The sequence below is a fragment of the Schistocerca serialis genome, chromosome 3 (genome assembly GCF_023864345.2).
Source record: "Schistocerca serialis cubense isolate TAMUIC-IGC-003099 chromosome 3, iqSchSeri2.2, whole genome shotgun sequence".
Classification (NCBI taxonomy): domain Eukaryota; kingdom Metazoa; phylum Arthropoda; class Insecta; order Orthoptera; family Acrididae; genus Schistocerca; species Schistocerca serialis.
Genome location: NC_064640.1, coordinates 375,338,670 through 375,364,892, shown reverse-complemented (window position 1 = coordinate 375,364,892; position 26,223 = coordinate 375,338,670). Strand labels below are relative to the sequence as shown.

General features: G+C 39.2%; 1 protein-coding gene across 1 annotated transcript in view; it reads left to right on the top strand.

Moving 5' to 3' along the window:
• Positions 1-26,223, top strand: part of LOC126470200 (quinone oxidoreductase-like protein 2 homolog) — a 51,203-nt gene that overhangs the window by 16,874 nt on the left and 8,106 nt on the right. Inside the window, exons 2-4 of the mRNA XM_050097871.1 lie at positions 5,573-5,806; positions 8,144-8,335; positions 10,342-10,523. Coding sequence (XP_049953828.1) covers positions 5,573-5,806; positions 8,144-8,335; positions 10,342-10,523 — 608 coding nt within the window. The remainder of the gene's footprint in view (positions 1-5,572; positions 5,807-8,143; positions 8,336-10,341; positions 10,524-26,223) is intronic.

Sequence of the window (26,223 nt, the reverse complement as noted above, 5' to 3'; positions counted from 1 at the left end):
ACCAGATGCCGCTATGGTTGGCCCGCTAGATGGCACTGCCATAGGTCAAACGGATATCAATTGTGTTTTTTAAAATAGAAACCCCCATTTTTTTATTACATATTCGTGTAGTACGTAAAGAAATATGAATGTTTTAGTTGGATCGCTTTTTTCGCTTTGTGATAGATGGTGCTGTAATAGTCACAAACATATGGCTCACAATTTTAGACGAACAGTTGGTAACAGGTCGGTTTTTTAAATTAAAATACAGAACGTAGGTACATTTGAACATTTTATTTTGGTTGTTCCAATGTGATACATGTACCTTTGTGAACTTATCATTCCTGAGAACACATGCTGTTACAGCGTGATTACCTGTAAATACCACATTAATGCAATAAATGCTCAAAATGATGTCCGTCAACCTCAATGCATTTTGCAATATGTGTAACGACATTCCTCTCCACAGCGAGTAGTTCGCCTTCCGTAATGTTCGCACATGCATTGACAATGCGCTGACGCATGTTGTCAGACGTTGTCGGTGGATCATGATAGCAATATCCTTCAACTTTCCCCACAGAAAGAAATCCGGGGATGTCAGATCCGGTGAACGTGTACACCATGGTATGATGCTTCGACAACTAATCCACCTGTCATGAAATATGCTGTTCAATACTGCTTCAACTGCACGCGAGCTATGTGCCAGACATCCATCATGTTGGTTGGTAGTACATCGCCATTCTGTCATGCAGTGAAACATCTTGTAGTAACATCGGTAGAACATTACATAGGAAATCAGCATACATTGCATCATTTACATTGCCATCGATAAAAAGGGGGGTCAATTATCCTTCCTCCCATAATGCCGCATCCCCGCCAAGGTCACTGATGTTCCACTTGTCGCAGCCATCGTGGCTTTTCCATTGCCCAATAGTGGATATTATGCTGGTTTACGTCACTGCTGTTGGTGAATGACGCTTTGTCGCTAAATAGAACACGTGCAAAAAATCTGTCATTGTCCCATAATTTCTCTTGTGCCCAGTGGCAGAACTTTACACGACGTTCAAAGTCGTCACAATGCAATTCCTGGTGCATATAAATATGGTACAGGTACAATTGATGTTGATGTAGCATTCTCAACACCAATGTTTTCGAGATTCCCGATTCTCACGCAATTTGCCTGCTACTGATGTGCGGATTAGCCCCGACAGCAGCTAAAACACCTACTTGGGCATCATCATTTGTTGCAGGTTGTGGTTGATGTTTCACATGCGGCTGTCCGTTGGGCATTTTGATCACAAAATAAGCATCAAACGAAAAAACTACAAAGAACGAAACTTATCTAGCTTGAAGGGGGAAACCAGATGGTGCTATGATTGGCCCGCTAGATCGCACTGCCATGGGTCAAACGGATATCAACTGCATTTTAAAAAATAGAAACCCCCCATTTTTTATTACATATTCCTGTAGTACGTAAAGAAATATGAATGTTTTAGTTGGACCACTTTTTTCGCTTTGTGATAGATGACGCTGTAATAGTCACAAACGTATAAGTATGTCGTATCACGTAACATTCCGCCAGTCGGACGGTATTTGCTTCGTGATACATTACCCCTGTTAAAATGGACCATTTACCAATTGCTGAAAAGGTCGATATCATGTTGATGTATCTAGAACCACATTGTTTAATTTAATTAAAAGTGCTATTCCAATACAGTTGGAGACCATCTGCAATGCTTTTTGAGCAGCCTCAGGCCTGAGTAGGAATTTGGATTGAAGAAGGAGGCTTGCTAGGATAGTTCCGTGCAGTTGTGCAAAGCCACTGTGCCGAGGTGATTTAGTGGTTAGTTCATCTGCCTAGTGAGCAGGAGACCCTGGTTTGAATCCCAGACTTGTTACAGATTTTCATTCGTCACTTCAGTCTACATACGAGGTGCTATCCTAAATTTTTGGGGCTGGTGCTGCCATCTGTTGAAAACCTTACCTTTGGACTAATGGTCACCATCACCTTCGAAGTAGTTCCCATCCACACATACACACCGGTCCCAGCGCGTCTGACCCTTGTCAAACGTTTTCTGCAAGTCCTGTTCTTTGAGAGTGTTTATCACTGCCAGCAATGCTTCTGGAATTGTCTCTAAAGTGTGGATCTGATGGCCTTTCAACTTGAGTTTCAGTTTTGGGAATAGCGCAAAGTCACAAGGTGCCAAGTCTGGCTAATAGGTTGGGTGGGGTACAACCACCATGTGTATTTTTTTTTTTTATTTTTTTTTTTTTTGCTACTAGGTCCTGGCGAGCAAGGACATGTGACAGGGGGTGTTATCGCGATGCAGCAGCCAATTCCCTTGACGCCAAAGTTCAAGCCATCGTTGCCACACGTTTTCAAGGAGCCGTTGCAAAACATCACAGTAGTACATGGAATTTTTATATATATATATATATATATATATATATATATATATATATATATATATATATATATATATATATATATATATATATATATATATATATATATATATAAATCCTTCCAGATGCCGCTATGGCATTTTGCAATATGTGTAACGACATTCCTCTCAACAGCGAGTAGTTCGCCTTCCGCTGAAAAAACTACAAAGAACGAAACTTATCTAGCTTGAAGGGGGAAACCAGATGGTGCTATGATTGGCCAGCTAGATCGCACTGCCATGGGTCAAACGGATATCAACTGCATTTTTAAAAATAGAAACCCCCATTTTTTATTACATATTCCTGTAGTACGTGGGCCTTGGAGAGCCTGGGCTCTTCCACCGGGGCAATTGTTGCTTTGTCTCTGGGTCATAACCGTAAATCCAGCTCTCGTCGCCGGTGATAACCTGTGACAAGAAAGATGGATCATCAGAAAACTTTTATCCAAATGCCACCGGGGCATTGTGCACAGTTGTCCTCCTATTTGTGTTCCCTTAGTCCTCTTAAGACTGCGTTCAGTGCTTTTTGCCTCTCCCCCTTCCCCTCCCTTCCCCTCCCCCCCCCTCCCCCCCTCCCCCCTCCCCCCCAAGCTCAAGATCTAGAGTTTCGTCATAGAGAGCATGCAAGCAAGGTATATCTTGGCACTCTGGTCTAAGTAACTACCTCACTAACTGTACAGCTGATAAGAGTCTCTGTGACAAGAAAGATGGATCATCAGAAAACTGTCATCACCTGTCTCACTTTTTTGGGCCTTGGAGAGCCTGGGCTCTTCCACCGGGGCAATTGTTGCTTTGTCTCTGGGTCATAACCGTAAATCCAGCTCTCGTCGCCGGTGATAACCTGTCACAAGAAAGATGGATCATCAGAAAACTTTTATCCAAATACCACCGGGGCATTGTGCACAGTTGTCCTCCTATTTGTGTTCCCTTAGTCCTCTTAAGACTGCGTTCAGTGCTTTTTGCCTCTCCCCCTTCCCCTCCCTTCCCCTCCCCCCCCTCCCCCCCTCCCCCCTCCCCCCCAAGCTCAAGATCTAGAGTTTCGTCATAGAGAGCGTGCAAGCAAGGTATATCTTGGCACTCTGGTCTAAGTGACTACCTCACTAACTGTACAGCTGATAAGAGTCTCTGTGACAAGAAAGATGGATCATCAGAAAACTGTCATCACCTGTCTCACTTTTTTGGGCCTTGGAGAGCCTGGGCTCTTCCACCGGGGCAATTGTTGCTTTGTCTCTGGGTCATAACCGTAAATCCAGCTCTCGTCGCCGGTGATAACCTGTCACAAGAAAGATGGATCATCAGAAAACTTTTATGCAACACGTCCTCCCAGCTGAATTCCACTCCTCACACTGACTCATCATATATGCAGCTCTTGCCACCTAGCAGTGCAAAGATCTAATGCCTTATGGGTCTTATGGATGAACTGAGTCAGTTGGGTTTCGCAAGACTGTTGTTTTTAGAATCCATATATATGCATGGCACCCAACACTTTTAGGCTAATGTCGATCTGAACTGCCATGCATCATATATGCAGCTCTTGCCACCTAGCAGTGCAAAGATCTACTACTCCTACTTTCCAGATGGCAGCACCAGTCCTGAAAATTTTGGATTCCACCTCATATATACATCAGTGATATCTAATGCCTTATGGGTCTTATGGATGAACTGAGTCAGTTGGGTTTCGCAAGACTGTTGTTTTTAGAATCCATGTTGACTCCTACAGAGGAAGCATAGGCATCTGATACATGATTATCCATCACTTGAGATTGAGATCCAGAAAACTTTTATGAAAATCAGTAACATGTTGCAGGTGACTACATACAAAGCTAGAATGGAAACAGGTAAAGTAATAACTTCAAACCATCATTACTGGCCTCAACCACCTGAAAAACTCCCTCCAGGTCACCAAGATAAGTGGACTATGTGCCATGCCCACAAGTGCTTACTTTGTATTGTTTAAAGATCCACAAGAAATCTGCAAATTAATCTGCATAAATTTCAATTTCCACCTATAATTTCCTATTGTGTAACGGTGGAGAACTACACACCCTGAAGCACATGCTCGGGTGCAGGCTCTGTCCCTTGGCTTGCACTAAGGAAGGTTTACTTCGGGGGAGCTGCAGATGCTTTTGAACTTGCCTGCATTCATCATCCATTTTTCAATCCCCCATGTCCTTATACATGACGTGTTTACTCTATGTAATATGATTTATGTATTCTGCAATATTTTTGGTTCTTTGTAGTGATGCATCTGACATATATAAAAAAAAATGCTTGAAAAGATTTGAATGGATTGTCAATGAGATGTATTTTTGTTTTGTTAGCCATTTCAGGACCAATTATCATGAAATAAATAATAGAAGCAATGAATCTTTTCAATAAGTGTCATTTCTGTGTGCGAGATTTGAATTTTTTTAAAAAAAAGAAACTAATGGTTCATTGCTCATATCTGTCATTTTATAATGTGAGGTCTACATGCATGGCACCCAACACTTTTAGGCTAATGTCGATCTGAACTGCCATGCATTATTGGATAGTGGTGATGTTTGAACTATCAGTGTTATAGTCTGCATTGGGCACAGTTGTCCTCCTATTTGTGTTCCCTTAGTCCTCTTAAGACTGCGTCAGTGCTTTTTGCCTCTCCCCCTTCCCCTCCCCTCCCCTCCCCCCCCCCTCCCCCCTCCCCCCCAAGCTCAAGATCTAGAGTTTCGTCAGAGAGAGCATGCAAGCAAGGTATATCTTGGCACTCTGGTCTAAGTAACTACCTCACTAACTGTACAGCTGATAAAGAGTATGTCGGCATATGTATTGACATAGTTCATGGTTTGTGTAAGGTAGGCATTAGTGCTGTTCTGTCAGTCTTTTGACTCACAAAATTACAGGACATTTCACTGTCAATGTCTGCAGAAGAAGTTAATTGGTTACAGTTGGAGAAGAAATTAATTGGTTACAGTTGTATTCCAAAAGCTTCATTGATTATAAATACAACAACCTCTTATAAATGATTGTTATGCAGCTCTATACTCACTGAAAAACTGTGTCATTTTTGTAAATAAGTGGACATATTCCATATTGTCAGTGTGATCTGTGTCACTATTTTTTGTATTTACACTACTTGTTATAAATTGTTAATACTATGTATTTGATTGCAGGTTAGAGTTAAAGTTAGCTATTGCAGTTTGAATCAATCAGACTTATTGATGTGTAAAGGAGAATATGATTTCACACCAAAATTGCCATTTGTCCCTGGTCATGAAATTTCAGGGGAGATAATTGAAGTTGGATCTGAAGCAACAAAAGAAGGTTTTACCAATGGTCAGAAAGTGGTAGGCCTTAGCAAGGATGACTACGGAGGATTAGCACAACAAATCACATTATCAGCAACAGTAAGTTTTTTTATAGCATTTTATCAGTAGCATGATATCTCACATTCAACTCAGATCATAACCACTCATTATTACTCTTCAAGGGTTCATTTTCTTGTACACTGACATTCTGTATCACAGTAGTTCATACTTGATGACTTTATTGATATTTTGGCAGAAACGAAGATTGGGTACCATATGTCAGCTTTGACCTGTGATCTCATCAACACAGTGGACACCCCTATTTCAAATGTAAACAATATGCAACCATGATGTTACTCACTACACCTGCAAACAGACATAAATAATATGCATAATTACATCAGTTCAAATAAACTATCAGGCCAACTGTGTGAATTAGGGGGTCTTAGGCGGAGTCAAACAAAATAAATAACACTTCAAATAATAAAGACATACGAAAATCAATATGAACATAAAAATGAAGCAAATGAAATCCTTAGCAATAGACAAGACCAACGTGGGGTGGGGGACTTATTACTGGAAATGTCACCTGATATATACATCTGAAATGAAGTCCACAATGCCACAAACCCAAACACAACTCCAAAACAAGTACCTGAGATTTCATTTGACCTATATGGCTCAAACGTAATCAGCAGTACCATAAACCCACACATTACTCCAAAATCCAACACTGCAGATGTCACTTGACCTATTTAGTGCAAACAATCACCAAGATACTGTCAACCCACACTAAACTCCAAAACATAGTACTGCTGTACATAACACTTACCACACATACTATAGTAACAATAAAAAAACACCAAAAATTACTTACTAATCAAAGCTGCTGAGAGACCAAATCTAGGATAGGCAACCACTCACATAACCATATGCAACCACTCGCACGCATAACTGGAAAAAAAAGTATTACTTGTTTCTTCAAAATGTTAACGTGTATGTCACAAATTTGTAACTTTGTGACAAAGCTTGTGCGGCCAAGTCTTGTGCCAGTACGGCATATATATAAATGGTGGTTATAATTAAACTTTCGCTGTTTGGGAAGGCTCTCATGAAAAATGAGTGATTGTAGGACAGTTAAAATTTGTGGAAATATTTGTAAGGGCATGCAGAAGAGAAATAACAAATAAACCTTTGAAAGAGACACATTTTAATTTACATATGAGAGAGTAACTTTTTGTTACTTGTGTACCATGTTACATGTGTTGCTCGATGTAATGACCATCTACTTCTGTAGCACTCTGGAACCACACTAGAGGTTGCCCTACTGCTGCCCAAAACAATGGTGGACTATGAAATGTTCAGCTGTTGTGACACAGCTTGTGCACTGTTTGAAAGTCGCACATTGTGTCCCATATTCTCACCCATGGCAACAGTGACTACTCCAACAATTTTCGGTACAGTTGGCAATCGGCCTCTCCCAGGAGCAATTCCCAAACTGCCAGCTAATTCAAACTTCTGACTCATATTCTTCAACCCAAATATGGAAAGTGGACCTTTCTGTATTCCTTTAATGTGTTGGCACTTGCGTAGAGCAGCAGCACTTATCCCTGATGTTGGGTTAAAAACAGCTTTATGAGGAAAGCCCTGCTCACCTCCAGACCAATTTTGACTGACTGCGACTGTAATGCATAAGGATGCTTCTATTTCAACCCTATGTCACTGTACCAGTACTGGAGCCTAATGACAAGTCATGATACTAATATTACTAATAACACAAATCCTGCAATAAACAATCTGAACACCATTCCTGTAAGCTGGGTGCCCATACAGTAAGTAGTTTTCCATCTGCACTGGCTCAAGCTGTGAAAGTTTAATCATAACATGTACCTGATGTCACAATATGTGTAGTATATTGCATTTACTAAGGTCTGAAGATGGTCATTGACTGAAATTTATAAGCTGATTGATAAATAGTTGTGGTCCTGATGTCACAGGTTAAATTCTGGTCTGTCCCAGATGTCCTATAATGTCAGAGTATAAGACATTGTTCATGGTGACAGTTCTTTTGGATGGTATGATTAAGTGTGTACAAGCAACCCTTAAGTGATGTGAGACGAATAAGCTACTGTCCAACACCAGATTTCACCCTCTCTCTTGTGTCACTCAGCAATTAAAACACAACGCTACAATCTACACATAATCATCAGAGTCATCTACTCTGTATATTAATACATAACACACAACATTCTAACATTACAGAAATGCTTTTTAAAACTGGATGTGGAGCTACCATTAAGAGTGGGCGTGTCTGTGGTTGCAGTACTACATTTTTATTGAATCTGATGTTCATTTCTCAAAGTATTCAGAATAACGTTACCGAACTTATACTAATATCTTATTGAGTTTCTCCTGAAGAGTAATTTAATGTTGCAGGATGTATGGTTACTTCCACAATCTATAAAGCTACGCAAGGGCTGTGTTCTTGCTGATGCATATGCTACAGCTTTGCTTGGGCTTACACGACGAGGCCGGCTGAAAGAGAAACAGTCTGTTCTAGTCACTGCTGCTTCTGGTGGGCTGGGATTGGCTGCTGTGGATGTTGCAGCTAATGTTTATCGAGCCAAGGTAATTTACATTCAAATTGTATATGTAACTTTTTTAATGAAAGAAGAAGCTAAAACATTGCGAAAAATAAATGGGGATAATATGTGGTTATTTGTCTCAATAAATGTGTTTCTTAAGATTAATACATGATAAGTGCAATATATCATGGTGATACTGCAATTAGAATACCCAGATGTGATGTTAGTAAGCTGTTTGAGTAGGAGGAGACTAGATATAGTGCTTATAATCATAATGGAAAAAGTAAATGTTATTAAGTCTCAGTGGAAGAAGTAAATGTTTGAAGTTTTAATCGATATAAAAAGGCAGGATTATGACTGAAATGCATGTCCAAGGCATAAACCAGCTACAGTAACACAACAGTGCCATCAGACACAACCACCATCAAAAGCCCACAGTTGGAAATTTGTGTATAAGTACGTGCATATAGTGAGAGACTTAAGGGGAGCCAGAACAATGAAAATGACAAAATTAACAGCGAGAGAAATTTTGATGTGGTAGCACAACTGGAAAGATGCCTCCACATGATGAAATTCAGTGTCCAGACTTTCACAGCTACAACTAATTCAGCAGTGTTTGTGAAATATTTCATCTAAAGTCTCTCACAATTAGTTACAGCAGTCAGTTTCACTCATTTTTCAAAAAGCACAAACATTTCTCCATGTATATTCAAAGCAGCCATAATACAAATAGTGAATAATGTGTCGTAGATGTGTGAAGTAAGATCTTTGACTTATTTTTATACTGTTACATGGATTATAAGCATACCAGTGATGAAATGTCACTGTGACACAATAGTTTGAACTGAAATTGAGACACCATCATCAGTTGATCTGGTGTACTCAGGTGCTGTCACATTGTCTGCACTATATGTACCTGTTACTACTACTCCTGGCTCACAAAATGGATGACAATTGCCCCCACTGACAGGAGGTGTCCACAGATGCTCTGCCTGCAGCCAGACTACCTCTCATCATGCCCTGAAATGAAGAATGTCATACCCACTATTCTCTTCCCACCCCATCCACAATGGCCCATCGAATCTACACAACTTCCTTGTCCATCCCTACAAAACCCCTGCTCCAAACCCCTTGCCTCATGGCTCATACCCCTGTAATAGACCTAGATGCAAGACGTGTCCCACACATCCTCCCATAGGACGGGCAGGCTTGGGCAAACAGCTGGGCTGCAGCACAGCAGATTATAGTGCACTGGCTGAGCTCAGGAAACCAGAGGTGGCCAAGCAGGTCATGTATTCACAGAATACATGCAATTGTGCCATCTGGCAGGTTGCTTGCACCACTTGTGCCTGCTTGTGTGCACTAGCAGGACCGCGTGACCAATGAGGCAGCATTGGAACAAACTGCTCTAGAGGGTCCATAACTGGGCTAGTAAATAAAGGTTCAGTGCAAATGGCCATGAGTGTGTTGCAGATTTGCTTCTGAAACTTTTTTTTTTTTTTTTTAGGAAATCAATTTGACATTATTATGTATTTGATCACAGTTATGAGGATGGAGATGACTGGATTCACACTGTTCTCACCACCCACCCCGGCTGAAACCAATAATGACCCCAGTCAGAGTAAAAAGAGTACCTCTGTGTACTTATGGTTTGATAAAGAATGCAGGTTTCAGAGATTTTTTTATTTTGTCCCTCTCATGCTATTTTTCCCCCAAAGAAGATTTTCATATTTCATGTACTTCACTCATCTTCGAAAAACAAGACATAAAACTTTTTATGATGTGCCTAATACATATGGCAGTGGCTGCTAAATGGAAAATGAGTGTAGTTTTTTCACATGTTTCATCCTTTTTATTTTTGTATTCTTACATGTGCTTCCTTAAAATGAATTTCAAAATCATCTCAGTAAACACTAGACAATACGAGCAATGGTATGTTGTTTGGACTTTTCAGTTACACTTTGAACATATTGAGAATCTGAAATTGCATTATAGCATGTGTGAAAATGTGGCAAAGAAAGAGAGTGTAACACTTGTTAAATATTACAGGTAATTGCTGTGTGTGCAAGTGAAGAACAAGCGAGTTTACTTCGTGAAAGAGGAGCATGGGCTGCCCTCACCTATGACCCAAAAGAAGTGATTAAGAAAGTAGATGAAGTTACTGATGGTAAAGGTGTTGATTTGGTATTTGATGCAGTTGGTGGAAAAGTTTTTGAACATGTTACTAAATGGTGAGTGTTTGTAAAACTTTAAATAGAGATGATTTGGAGATTATATTTGTACTGAATTATTTTGAGTATAGTAAAATTTAGTGGTAAGGAAAGTAGTGTAACTTATTGTGAATGAATACCAGTGAATTACTGGTTGTAATTTGAAAAATAGTCTTCACTGTGATGTAAAAATTTTCAAAATATTTTACGTATTGCATCTAGGTCTATTACATAAATATTAGTGAGCTGCACAACAATAGAATAGTGTAGTATCTCTAGCAATTTAGTTTTCCATTTGGGTCAGAATATTCTTACATGTTTCTGTGTTCTTGCAAATACTCATTCTTCCGACAAAATACAATACACAAACTCAATGTGGCACATTTGTAACGTCATAGATTACTTAAGAATTTTGGAGAACTTGGACTAAGACAGGTGAGATGGGGGCTGATGATGACAATTTGAAGGCTATGTACACAAACAAATCTCTGAGCAGTGAAACTGATTTCTTTCTATAATAACTGCCAGTTTTTGGATATATAGCAAGAAAAAGGAAGCAAACATTTTCAGTTCAAGTAAATGCCCATGTTCACTTGTTTGTTTGAGCTTCATCTCACTTTAAATTTCAGTTTTGATTTTGCAATCTGATGTACTGATTTTAATAAGAGGTTTCATCCTCCTCTGTATTTGTAAGAGCTTTGAATCTTGCAAACATACTTGTGTTAACATTGAGAAAAGGTATTGAAATGGATGTTTGTTGTTTAACATTAAATCAGCATTTAAGAATATCTCGTGAATATTATGCTAGGCACAGCTGATGGCTCTGAGCAGGCCAGCCATTTACCAGCACTTAGTTGTTATGAAACAACCCTTTTTCAAAACAGTGCTCTATTAAGTAATTATACACAATTTTCATTTGTGAATTGGTTTTCTGTTTTGTGCAGCAAGTTAGCAGTAAAAGTGGCCTTGTAGTGATCTATGAAGGAACTACTATACTCAGATGAGTAAAGTTGAAGTATTTTAGTCCCTCAGAATTGGTCACTCATTCTCCTACACTTCCTTGTTACATCTGCAGACACTATTCATGTTTTACACACATGACAAGTCACAGTTAGTTTAACACATGCTGTGGCAACTATACACTTTTGATCACTCGTATTTCTTAAATCACTTGAGGCAAGTGGTGGTTGGTTCTTTCAGGAAGGCCATGGCCTGATTCCCCCCTTCCTTCTCTGATACATCTGTATTAAAGTCCCATATTTAATGAGTTCAGTGATAAAATACAAAACATTCAAGTTTCTTACAGTTGATTATGTCGTGTATATTGATAGTGTCTTTATCACTTACAAATCTTTTCCAGTAAAGAAAAACTACAAAATAAATCGGCCATCTTCTCGCAGTACTGACTATAAAATGACGAAGTTTGAGTAGGTTGTTCGTAAACCTTTTACCATCAGCTGGAAACTACATCAAAAGGCTGTTTTTTGCCTTATCCATATAAGGCAATCCTTTAGGAAGACTATACAGTGCTCCATAACAACAAATCGCCTCCAAGAGCGTGAAGTCACAACTGTTTACATTCGATTTGTTTTAGCAGTTATGAGCGCACTCATGCACATGCACAGTTGAGTCACGGTTGAGTAGTAGCACAATCTAGCTAGACTGTGGTAGTAGATTCTCCTGCTTCTGGAAACAGGAATGTGGCTGTTGACTGTGCAAGCAGTCGCAGCAAGCAGCTAGATGCTATCGGGAAAAGGGGGCACCAAATTCATATTCTTGAGGAAAACAACTTGTTTCACAAAGCACCTAGCATCCAGCGCACGTTTGCATATCGATTATTCATATCATTTTGAAATGCTTCCCTGTTGGTTTTTGAACATTTTTGAACACAGTTTAAGTTGATTTCTGAATGAATCATAAGTTGACTTTTGAATGCATGCCTAGTGTATGTGATGTCTCTGTCAGGAGAATCCTCGTCACTTCTAGAAATAAACTTTCTGCAGACAAAAGGGGACGGGGCTATACGAACTGAGGGAGTAAAGCCGAACAGATGAATGCCAATAGCTGTCTGATTATTTGGTTGATTGGGTTTGCAAATGATCAGCGTTGTTATAATTACTAGCGAAATCCATAGATTCAGACTACCAGAGTGGAAATAAATGACTGACAGAAATAACAGCTGAGAAATATTATGTATTATCTTCTCAGTGTATCCAAGAAAATGAAATTTTTGGCCAGATCACTACACTAGTAAGGACCAGTAGTACAGTCGCCAGCTAGCAGTCGCGTAAGTTCTATTCTGGAAGTAACACGGAAAACGTGTTGTTCGAACACGTAATAATGCCTAACTGGAAAATAATCGTGGGATAACTAAACCTGTGATTCTGGCAGGGTTAGTGAAGTTAATCGGCGAACAAATTTTGACAGTGACAGCAATAGCTACAGAATTGGTGATGACAAGATTGTTTATTAGAAAGAGGAAGGAGAAGAAACGGGGACATCACACAAATTATGGAAGAATAAGACGATTCCAAATTTATATAAAAATTTCGTAATACTACTTTTCGATCTCATGCTTGAGAAACTGGTGCGTATGAATGAAATGTGAAACTATTTCCTAACATAAAGCTTTTTGCTTGTAGTAGGCCTAATAGGCATTTGATATTGGTACTTATTGGATTATATTCTGTCGTGTCATAAAAATGGCCATTTGTGCCAAAACAGTCTCGTTTATTTGGTGTGTTACAAAATTGCTTCTATATTAGAAAGGCCTATTTTGTTTTATCTAGCAGACAGTGACAAAATAGACGTAATCAGATCGAGAAACCACACCAGTCTTGGGTATCATTTGTGTTAACAGCTTTTTCAGTATTAGATAACGACATTTCGATTTTTCATGTAGCAAAATGTTTGATGAACATTGATGAGGTAATAGATTCTTTCGCAGAAAGGAAAGCACGCCGTGTAAAGCTGTAGCAAGATTAGAGAGGAAAAAAATGCTAGGAGCTAAGGTTTGAAGAAATGTGTAATTTCTTGCTTATCTCTTGTCAGTATGGTTTTATATATCGTATATTTAATTTTATGTCAGGCAAAACAGCAAATTATTAGCTATTAGGCAATAAAGAGTTCAGATTTTCTGAAGAGTTCTTGTTTTCTTGATTACAAATAATCCCATCCGCTATTAATTGTGAGATTTTTTTAAAGAGGGGCAGGCTGTCAAACCGGCCTATTGGGAGCAGGAGAGGCACCAAAGGACATTTCAACTTCCACTCTCCTGAATATAGTTAGGACCTGTGGTAGAAAAATACTTTATGCACTTTGGCATACTTAAGACCCAATAATATGTCTTACATTTCCTCGAATACGTATGTTTTATGTTTCAGACTTTTCAGAAAGATGTGTGCTACAAGATGAACATATTTTGAAAATTAGATATTTTTTTTTTTTTTTTTTTATGTTGACCCGGTTTGCAAATGTCGTAGATCTGGGGCTGATGCGCAGAGCAGTTTCAGCTATAGTGCGTAGTCAGGCAAAACAGCAAATTATTAGCTATTAGGCAATAAAGAGTTCAGATTTTCTGAAGAGTTCTTGTTTTCTTGATTACAAATAATCCCATCCGCTATTAATTGTGAGATTTTTTTAAAGAGGGGCAGGCTGTCAAACCGGCCTATTGGGAGCAGGAGAGGCACCAAAGGACATTTCAACTTCCACTCTCCTGAATATAGTTAGGACCTGTGGTAGAAAAATACTTTATGAAGAGGTGTGGCACTGCACTTTGGCATACTTAAGACCCAATAATATGTCTTACATTTCCTCGAATACGTATGTTTTATGTTTCAGACTTTTCAGAAAGATGTGTGCTACAAGATGAACATATTTTGAAAATTAGATATTTTTTTTTTTTTTTTTTTTTTATGTTGACCCGGTTTGCAAATGTCGTAGATCTGGGGCTGATGCGCAGAGCAGTTTCAGCTATAGTGCGTAGTCTCCACGTGACCCGTGTTTACATTTAGTGATTTTGCTGTTTCCCATTCATTTACTCTCATGTCAAATGAAAACAAAATGGATATCTGTGGCTGGGAGCTATCGAGTGAATTAAAACATATTCACATTATTATGGTAGACTGAAATATGTCATTAGTTTCAGATTTTATTTTATTAGTTTCAACTGTTCACTGCATTTCAAGTGCACGTTTTCATTTTCTAACACGTATGGCGTTATGCCATAATAAAGACCCAAACATGATATAATACAGTACCGGTGCTCCAAGAAAATTTACATCCCGAAAACCACACTGAAAAGCTTAATATCAGGTCGAGGTCTATTTCATTGGGAATCTGGACATACGAATGTGCCCTTTAAGTATGCGCTTTAAATGTGCACATTTTAATACGGCTCATGAAATTGCGATGCTCTTTCAGTATTCTCTGATGTCTTGTTTCTTTTATGACATAATGTATGATCTTTCAATGTTTTACACGTACGTACATACGGACTTCCTACGTCATGATAGCTACTCAAGCGCGGTGTCGCCTGTTATCTGCACTCTCCTGCAACTGCTGAAACGAACCTATTTCTAACAGCTCGCGGGAAAATATTGCGAATGGTGGTTTGAAAAGCGTTACTTTCAAAGTAAATATCCCTTTACGTAAGTTGAGCTATGTGCAAGAATGTACCATGAATTCATTAAATCACAGAGCGTTTGACTCTCATTTAAAAATCAACTCTTTGATGATGAGCCAGTTAGAAGAATTTCGAACCCTGAAGATTAGACATTTATGCCTTATTAAAAATTTTACTGGCACGTTTGTGTGATATATCGTAAGTGTAACACGTGCAAAAAAGATCAACAGTATATGCGAAAGCTTAGCTTCTCTTGCAGCTTGAGACCAATATTATATGTGAAAGCTTTGCTTTTCTTGTAGCAACACTATCTATATTAATTTAAACTATAAACTTTCTCTGTTTGTGTGTTCATGCTATTTAACAGTGATGTTGGTGTTGGCTGACTACATCACGTGTCCTATGCTCTGAATATCCGCTGTCATCGGCTGGTGAGATCACATGACATGAGCTACGAACGGCTTACAAAAGCGCATTGAAATCTCGATTTAAATGATTTGGAAAGTAACATGCGGTGTTTGGTGGAATTCAAATGTGTGTTGTTGTAATATGAAAATACGCAGCGTACATGTTGCTGCACATTAAAGATATTTCCAAAACGTCTCTTTTTCCCTGAGTTTCGTTTTCTACAGTACCGGGAAATTGTACGCCTGTGTATAAAACCATAACCATTCAAAGGATCAATAAGGCAATATATACTGTCACCTGGGAGAAAGTATTTTTAACTGGGAAATCCGGGAAAAATCCGGGAATTTTTTTTCCTTGTCCATGTATACACCCTGTTCATTTATGTTGCCAATGTGAGTCATGTATGATCAAAATCACAATTTAATCTTAGTTTATTTAAACAACAAGAAAATAAACTTACATAATATGAGCTACACCACTGTTTTATTAAACAATAATGCAATAAATGTTCAGTACAACACCCTGTTACCAAGGACAGGTGTTACAGAGACAGTAATGACCCACTTGAAGCATTAAGCAGTGCAGTGGCATCAGATCTCATCCAGCTGCCTATTCTATCACTAATTATCTCGTAGACAACTGCCTCATTGTGGTATTAGGCTGCTAGCTCATAATCAGAGTAATTTTTTTTGCACAGATCATATTTTTTCTGCCTAGCTCACTTTGTATTTTGTGTTACTGCTGCTCGCTTGGACAAATGACAAACAAATTATCATTGTGTTACCTGAAGCATTAATGAAGGTATAGGTACGGGTCTGCAGTTGTGAAACAAAAGTGGAACGGTGCAGAATCATTTTATTATTTGTTGGTGAACTTTATACACAAGCGCACCCATTCGAGGGTTAATATGACCATTAGAGTTAAGCAGATTTTATATCCGTGAGTCCAAATATTGTAGCATATTACAGTAGAAGTGGCTTTTGCTTTGTGTTTGAATGTGTGGGGATTTTGAGTTTCCTGACTGTCTACTGGCGATGCGTTATAACCAAAATATAAAACTCCATTCTGAACCTTACACAGGGACGCATACTCTACATGGAAATCATTTTTACTTCTAGTATTGTGGTTGTGAATTGCACAGTTCATCCTAAAGTCCCATTTATTATTAACCACGAATACTATTGGGGAGTAAATGTATTGCCATGTCAGTATAAGTCCCTAGGTCCCTGAACAGGTTTTTGCAGGATGCTCAGTTATCAATCTTTCATAACTTTCTTACTAGTATTTTTGCAGAATAAATACTATTTTAACTTTAGATGTCCAGAAGATTATGCCACAAGACAGTATCGAGTGAAAGTACTCAATGTATGCTAGCAACCTCATCTGCAAATAAACACAGCGAGAGATATTTCCAAAAGCAAAGCAGGCACGACTGAGATTTTTGGTTAAGTTATTCCTGTGCTGGTGACATCTTAGTTTATTATCCGTCTGGATGCCTAGGAAACTCATGCAACGATCATTATCCAATGTGTGCCTGGCCTCTATTTGTCTGAGCATGAGTTTTTGTAAGATTAACCCTTAATGTCTTTGTTGTGAAACAGTTACAGTGTGTGCGTGCATGCTTTTTTTTCCCCCCCTTTCTTAATTCACTGTGTCAGGCCCAGTTATCAGTATACTTGTGTCATCAACAAACTTTATAGTATTTTGAAGAGTCCTCCAATGCACAGACAAATATGTACATAAGTCAAGAACGGGAATGTGGTAAACACCAAATCTTTAGGACACCACATTTAACATTTACCCATTCTAAATTTAGTCTTATTCCTGTGGTATCATTTGTTAATGTGATCGCTCCATTTTATATTGGTAACACATTCAAGAAAAGCAACATAGCTTGTACTACGTTGCACGAATTTACTCCAAAGAGACGAATGAAATAGGAGCTACGTCGACCATTTCTCAGCTTTGTAAGTGTTTCCCAACTTTTTTTTTTTTTTTTTTTTTTTTTTTACATTGGTAATTCATTCTGTGATGTTGTGATGCTTGTACTACTATAAAAGAATACAGTTGGCAGCACTTGTCAATCATATTGCTGGGAAAGAAATGTTACCTGCTTTGCAGCGTTGGCGTCATGTGCAGTGCCTATGAGTTACGTGTGAAGCAAAGGCCCTTGATTTTTGTCTGTGTTGTCAGTTTTACACTTCGTGTTTGCCTTCAAGATGGCCCTACATGATGATGAGATAGAGTTTTTATTGAACAGTAGTGACTCTGAGCTTGATGAATAAATCTCTAGTTTCAAAAGCAGTTATGGTAAGCTATTTGTTTTGTCGCATCTTTTCTGTAGGCTTACATATTGTCTACTGTACACCAGAAAGCTAATTTTTATTATTTACGCTATACAAGAAGAAGGCATTCTGATGATAAAGAGTCAGTGAGCCGTAATGATGAAGCACCTGATGCTGATGCCGATGCTGCATCAGAGATACCTCTTTCTTGACCTATCAGTATACCTCTTTCAACTGGGCAGTGGACAGATGACAACACTACTGCTGCACAGCTTCCAATTTTTTCCAGAATCAAGCAGAAATCAAATTCAAGTTGACTGGAACTCTTCTGTGTTTGATTGTTTCACCTACTGTTTTTGATTAAGAACTTCTGGTAAAAAGAGAGGACAACTAGAACAACTGTTGACAAGCTAAATGCAAATGGGAACCCGAAGCCACACTCAGTTTGGTTTAAGTGGAGTACTGTGAAACCCAGTGAAATATATATATTTTTGGTGTGGTTATGCATATGTGCCTTGTTAGAAAACCAAAATAGACCAACTGTTCGTCTACAGATTCCATACTGCAGACCTCCTGTGCAGGAAAGTATTTACCAAGAGAGAGTTTCTTTTTTTTTTTTTCTTTTTCCCCCCTTTCTTTCCAATTCAGTGAATGTTACATTTCATAGATAATGTGACTTTTATTTCAAAAAATCAAGAAGGGCATGATCCTGTTCACAAGGCAAGACCCAACTTTGATATATTCGTGACAAAAAGTGAGAGAGCTTACAAACCAGAAGCAAATGTGGCTATAGAAAAAGGAATTTACCCTTTTTGTGGCAGATGTTGTTTCAAGATCTACTTGAAAAATGAGCCTAATAAATATAGCATAACTTTTTTATGTTATGTCAAAGTGAAAGTGAAAACTTTTTGAAATGTGAAATGTATTCTGGTGGTGAGGCAAATGATAATAACAGCATTTTGCATGTAGTAAACAGATGGTGTGAAAGTTTCTATGATAGAGGCTGTATTCTATATATGGATGATTTTTACACTCGCCCTGAACTAATCGATCACTTATAGAGAAACAAAACCAAGGCAGTCGGTACAGCAATGAAAAATAGAAAAGGGCTAGCTAAAGATATAATAGCAGAGAGACTGAAAAAAAAAAATGAACTTCCTTTTCACAGATGAGACCATTTATTGTTTGTGAAATGGGAAGACACAAGGGATATACTTACTTTGACAACAAAACACAAAACGAGAGCATCTAATGTCAGTGTCAGTACGAAGCTAGGAATCATAGAGAAGATGAAACCTGATTGTGTCTTGGATTACAATGGAATCAAGGCTGGTGTGGACGACAGTGATCAGCTAATGGGCTACTACCCATCCGAGAGGAAAGGCAATGTTTCCCCATGTTGATCATCATATAATATATATAAAAAATAGAGACCTACTAATAAACATCGTGTTCAGTTCATTACTGAATTGGCAGAGGCTTTGATGAACAAAGATGGCCTCATTTAATCAGATTCCACCCAAAAAGTTCACCTGTAAACAGACTCAAGACATTTTCTTAAACAGATTTCATCTTCAGAAAAGTCAAAAATGGCCCCAGAGGAGATGAAAAGTTTGTGCAGAAAAAAAGCAAGACAAGATCTGGCAAAGTGGCAATGAGATACCAGGTACTATTGCAAAGAATGTGAAGTAGGAATTTGTTTTCCAATGTAACTAGATAATTTTAAATGAAAAAAAAAACACATTTTGAAGCAGTTTTATTTTTAGTACAAGTGAATTCTAATCTTATCCCTGTTGTATCCTGCCTAGTTGTCAAAGATGGGTGTCTAGCAAACCTGATTTTTGGATTGCTAGACAACAATTCAAGCAAATCATATTAAAGAGTTTTATTATGAAATGACTCAATGACAATACTTAACTTTGAGAAATACATATATGTGTCTCAAGCAAAGGGCGACATGCTATATAATCAATGTCCTTCAGTATAATGATTCCAATACAATTAAAGTAATACGGTGGATGCTTCTATCCAGGTTACTGGTCTTGATGCTTCTGTAGAACTCAAAGAACTGCACCGCAATCAGTCGGTGCGGCAATTATGTCCTCTTCGCCTAGAGGCTGCTGCCGTTATGTTGTCGTCCTGGAGATGGATCAGTCAGCGCACAGTTGGCTGACGCTGTCTCACAGCCCTCTCTGCTCAAACATTTCCAACTGGCGTGCCAGCGCTTGACTTCACACCAGAACATTCCCCGCCCCCCAAAGCAACAGACCGTCATTGTATAAGGAGCTCGATAATGGGAGGGGAAGCAGGATCATGGACACTGCTCTGAACCGGAAGGTGTGGCTGCAGGGGACGTTAGGCTTGCACTCGTACACCGCTATCCAGCCTGCGCTTTGGGTGAAATGTACCCCGGAAAATGACCAGAATGGTACGTGTCCACCTTCTGAGGCCCATAGCAAGATGTAGAAGACATCGGCTGCTGCGGCGTGCTCAGGTCCAGCTCCATCGGTATGACGAGAGGAGGCGAAGGCTCTGTCTCCATGGGGTTGACCCGCGGTGTCGTGATGACACCCACTGGTGGCTGCTGTGGCCTCGCTGTCCTTGAGATCTGTGAATCTGGGGAAAATGATACAGAAGGATCAGTGTGCACAAGACAGTGGCAAATTTGATTGTGATGTCAGCACTGCAATCTGTCTGAGCCTGAAATGAGCTACATGCATGCGCCAATTCAATGATGGATCTCGCCTCGCACCAACAGTCTGCTGCCACTAAAAATCCTAAAAAACACAATATCATGCAGTTCGTAGCAATATTTGTGGCCTTCCTTTGGCGCCAGATGCTGAAGAAGGTGGATCAGGTGGAGCAGTGTCCAACGGCTGCGGCCTTGAAGCAGTTCCACCTGTGACGGTCCAGCTTGTGGATGCAAATGATAGGAGATGAGAAACAGTTGCAGTGCTTGATCCCTGGTGTGTGCAGTGCAAAGTTTGGCCATGTGCTGCTGGAAGGTTCAGACAAAACTTTCTGCTTTGCCATTTGACTGTGGATGGAACGGTGCTCTAGTTAGGTGCTGTATGCCATTGCATTCACAGAATGTTTCAAATTCATTTGACGTGAACTGAGGGCGTTGTCTGACACTATGACTTCAGGCAAACCTTTGAGGCAAAATATAGAGGACAACACCAGAACTGTGCTACGTGATATCCTCTATATTTTGCCTCATAGGTTTGCCTGAAGGCATAGTGTCAGACAACGACCCTCAGCGTCAAAGTCTGTATCAGGGCCAATTGGAAGCTGTGAAAGTACATCCGCATTACCATGTTGAGCTGTCAGACGATACACAATCTCGTACTGGTATTGAGATAACAACAAAGCCCATCTTTGCAATTTTTGGGCAGTTCATACAAGAACCGGCCTCATTGGATTAAACAACGACTGCAGTGGCTAGTGATCCATTACTAAGTAGAATTTTCTGCCATGCAAATAGTGGTGGAATTTGGTGACACCATACACAATAGCCAACACTTTTTCGCTATTTGTGAATAGTTACACTGAACTTTGGACAACACTTTTGATGGGAAACCAATAGGCCTGTCTTTATCACCAATTCTGTGTGAAAGCTCTGCACCGATTCCATAAGAGGAAGCGTCAAATTGCAACACAACTTGTTTGGCAGGATCAAAGTGAACCAAGCATCGATCACTGAGCAATGCATCTTAAAGTTTTTGAAAAGCTTCTTGGCACTCATCTGTTCAAACAAAGGGGACATTGTGGCGATGCAAGTGATGCAATGGGGCTGCAATTTGTGCATTATTTGATATGAATCAAATATAATAGTTCATTTTCCCTAAGACTGACTGCAATTTGGTGACATTGCAAGGAACTTGCAGTTCATGTATGGCTAACAAATGTGAATGAAGAGGATTTACACCTTGACTGCTTATGACATGACCAAGGTACTGCAACTCAGGTTTTAAAAAAAAATCATGCTTTTCCAGTCTACACGTTAGTCTTGCATCAGATAACACACGAAACAAAGCATGCAAATTTGCAATGTGTTCTTCAGGTGTACGACTTGCTATGACAATATCGTCCAAATAGTTTGAACAGTTTGGTATATGAGCAGTCAGCTGTTCCAAACACCATTGGAAAATGTCAGGTGTGGAAGCACTGCCAAAAGGCAAACACAAATATTTAAACAAGCCCAAATGACCGTTCACAACACACACTTTTTGAGAGTCTTCATCTTGTGGTATTTGAAGCTAAGAGTCGTGCAAATCAATTTTTGAAAAGTAACAACCAGCACTTAATTTGTCCATAAGATCCTCTGGGTGTGGCAAAGGATAAGAATCAATCACAGTTTGTGGGCCAACTATAGACCTGAAGTCAACACAGGTGCGAATGCGACATGGAGGTTTGGGGAGCAAAACCAGTGGGCTTGTCCATTGACTAGCTTGTATGGGCACAATAGCTATCTTGCAATTCTTTAAGTTCAGCAGCGACTTTGTCCCATAATGCAATGGGAGCAGTTTTGGCCCAGCAAAATTTCGGCTGAGCATTGTCTTTCATAGTGATATGTGCAACAAAATTGTTAGCCTTGCCTAAACCTTCAGAAAAAGTTCAAGGAGCAAGTGAACTACACTGTCTTTTGCATTGTATGCAGTCACAGACAACATATTGTCATGAATGTGAAAACCAAACAAATCAAATGAATCAAGGTCAAATATGTTCTCACAATTGCGTAATTGTAGCTCAGTGAAAATTACAGGCAGGCAAAGTGCATTTTCCAAGAACTGGAATGTCTTGTCCATTATAAGCCATCAGGTGTGTGCTAGTCTTAGACAGGCATGGAGAGCCCAACAGTTCATATGTGTTACGATTCAGCACTGTAACTGTGGTACCCGTGTCCAACTGAAATTGCACACGGTTTCCACAAATATGCAAATGAACAAAAAGTTTGTTGGACTGGCGTAGCACTGAAGAAACTGTTTGCTTCCTAATTTTGCTAATGCCGGCAGCACACTTTGAGTACATGGCATTGGTTACATGGGCTAGATTTTTGTGAGTGGGCAGCATTCTTACGTTTATTCCATTGCAAACATACGGATTGTACATGTCCTTTGTTGCCACAAGCGTAACACTGTGCTTGTTGGGACGGGCAGTCTTGGCGGTAGTGTCGTTAATAGCACAGAGGACATGACTTCGTTCTGTTTGCCTGTGTAGCCGCCTGGTTAGAGAACTGTTCATGCAGCATGGAAAACTATTTATGCAGCATGGCTCATGCAGGTTTCTGCTGCCTACTGGGCCAGTCGTGAACAAGGGAAGACTCAACCCAACAAATTGGTGGCTGCTCATATTTATTGGCTGACACGGCTCCTGACTTGTACTGATCTAGTATTTGCACTACATGCTGAAATGGTGAATCTGACTGTTTCAAAATTTGTATTCTAAATCTGACATCAGGTACATTGTACACAATCGCATCACGCAACATAACATCTGACAACATAACATCTGAATATAAAGCACCATAAGCACATTTGAATTTGCGTTTCCTCATCATACCCTGAAAATTTGTTACCCACTCACAGTAAGTTTGTTCTGACCTTTTCTTGCAAGTAAAGAATTGGTATCTAGCTGCTACCACATTCACTTTTTGGTCATAATAGTTAGTTAGCAAATCTACAACCTGATCGTAGGAAAGTTCACTCGGTGCGGCATTTGGGAATAATTTCTGAATGAGGCGAAACACTGCACTTCCTACTGTTGACAAAAAATAATGGAGTTTCACAGTACCTGGTACATTGTGAGAAATTACGTGGGCTTCAAACTGTTGCAACCACCTGAGCCATTCCTCTTGTTGTTCATTAAACTGGTGAAAAGGTGGTATGGCACTCGGGGCTCCTGTAGATGCCTGCTGCACTGTACTGGTAGCTTGAGCGGTGAGTAGCTGCTATACCTTACTTAGTGGAGTTGTGATTTGTTGACTCTGAAACTGAAACGTTTGTGTTAGCCGCGTTGTATATATCACTTGCAGCTGAGGCGCCTGAACGGGGGTGGGATAGGTGGGTTGTTCATTGTGAGAGAGACAAATGCAATAAACAGACAAGGCAAGCAATAAAAATAAGTACAAAAGCAAAGAAAATTTCTGCAACACCAACCTGAAAACACTGATTAGCAAAAACACTACAGGAGAGACCATTAAAGCAAGTAAACACATCCCTGCAAAGGAAAGCCTGTGTAGAATTATGGTGCCAGCAAAACACAAAAGCAGCTACGCTTTAGGTTCTTCACAATATTCAATACAAAGATGGGGTGTCTAGGAGACCTGCCTCTTGGGTCGCTAGACAACAATTCAAGCAAATCGTGTTAAAGGGTTTGTTATGAAATGAATCAATAACAATACTTAACTTTGAGAAATACATATATGTGTCACAAGCAAAGAACGAAATGCTATATAATCAATGTCTTCAGAATATTGATTCCAATAGAAGTGAAGTAATACAATGGATGCTTCTATCCAGATTACTGGTCTTGACGCTTATGTAGAACTGGACCACGACCAGTCGGTGCGGTGCTTATGTCCTCTTCGCCAAGAGACTGCTGCAGTCCCATTGTCATCCTGGAGAGGGGTCAGTCAGTGTGCAATAGGCTGTCACCGTCTCACAGCCCTCTCTGCTCTAACGTTTCTGACTGGCATGCCGGCGCTTGACTTTATAGTGGAACAATCTCCATGTAGGAAATTAAAGACAAAAAAATTTTATGTTGTGAAAACAACTTATTTCATTTCAGTATAAAAAACCTGTCATGAATGGAACTTTGTTTCTTTGCAGCATTTCATAAAAAAAGATCCACCTTTCAGATGCAATAAACTGATCTAAATTCAGTGCAATAGACCTTGTTACATAAAATGCAGAAGAATTGTGAAAATATGCAGTCTCAGCCAGTTGAACAACACTCCAGCAGCCCAGTCCTCAAAGTGTCAATACAAGAGAAATGCCTTCATCACAATACCATATTAGTTTCCGTAGCAGAATATTATGATGCAGGCAATCAAAGGACGTAGCAAAATATTTAAAAATGCCAATAGGATAATTTTTATGCGTAGTTTTACCAGGACTTAGAGGTTGTGAGAAATATATTGCTTGTGCTGAACATAAGGTTTTACAGAAACCAAACTGAACTGTAGTTAAAAGGTTATTGTCAGGATGGGGGTTCAGTATTCTGTTATAAGCTGTCTTAATCATAACCTATTCAAATATTGCACGGTGATTTTTCCTAATTACCTGAGTCTCCACATGCTGCCAAGTCGTGAAAACTTGGCAGCCACAGGATGACAGTTCTCGATTGTACAATTTGTTGCCTCTGTGAGTGCTCTGCCTGCAACCCAAATTGAGCTATCCTTCGTATGCCAACTTTTATGAGTTGCTCTGACAACAATGTGACAATTACTCTACTTATTATTCACACAGTGGCTGTGGTAATTGTAAGTAGCAACCCATTTTCCTGTTTCAAATGGCAATCTCTTTCCAGACAACTCAATCAATTTTCATTTGAAATATGCGTCAATCAGTGCTGCAGCAAAGTCAGCAAGTGTTCTTATCATAAAATTTGTTAAACATAACATACTATGTCCGTATAGAATGACTTCAAAGTGTACACAGCTGTAAATTCCATGTTTAAATTTAGTAGTCAGCTATTAGCTACATTCTTGTGGCACATAAATTTCACAAACATTTGCCAGCTGTGGATAAAAGAAATAAAAAATAAAAATATTTGTCATATGAAAAAATCTCAGTTGCATTTATCAGCATATGTTCAGTTATTAAATAAATTAATCATAAGTTTACTTCTGTAGACATATATTCATATCAACATTTCTTAACAAATAAATAAAATTAAACAATGGTGTTATAAATCAATCATTTTATGAGAATCATTACATTCATAGGCGAATAAAAGTAAGAAAATATTAAACATTCTTCAGCATAATTTGTCCAACAGTAGTCTTTTTCTTGAGGAAATCATCATTCATTTTTAGTACCTTGGATCATTATACAGGGTGGTTATTATTAAACTTTCAGTAATTGAGCCAGTATAGACAAAAACTATTTACCATATGGGTACCCAATTTTATTGGAATGGTGTTGAGACTGCGCTGCGGGATTTATTTTGTTAGTAGGTTATGTCATGACTTGCAGTTAGGCTCCAGTACAGATATGAATGACATTGGGTTGAAACACAAGCATCTGTGTGCCTTATGGTTGCAGACACTCTATATGGGTCTGGACAAGGTGAGCAGGGCTTTACTCATAAAGCTGTTTTATCAAAACAACAGCAATAGTGCTGCTGCTCTTCACAAGTATTGATGCATTAAAGGAATACAGAGAGGTCTTCTTTCCACAGT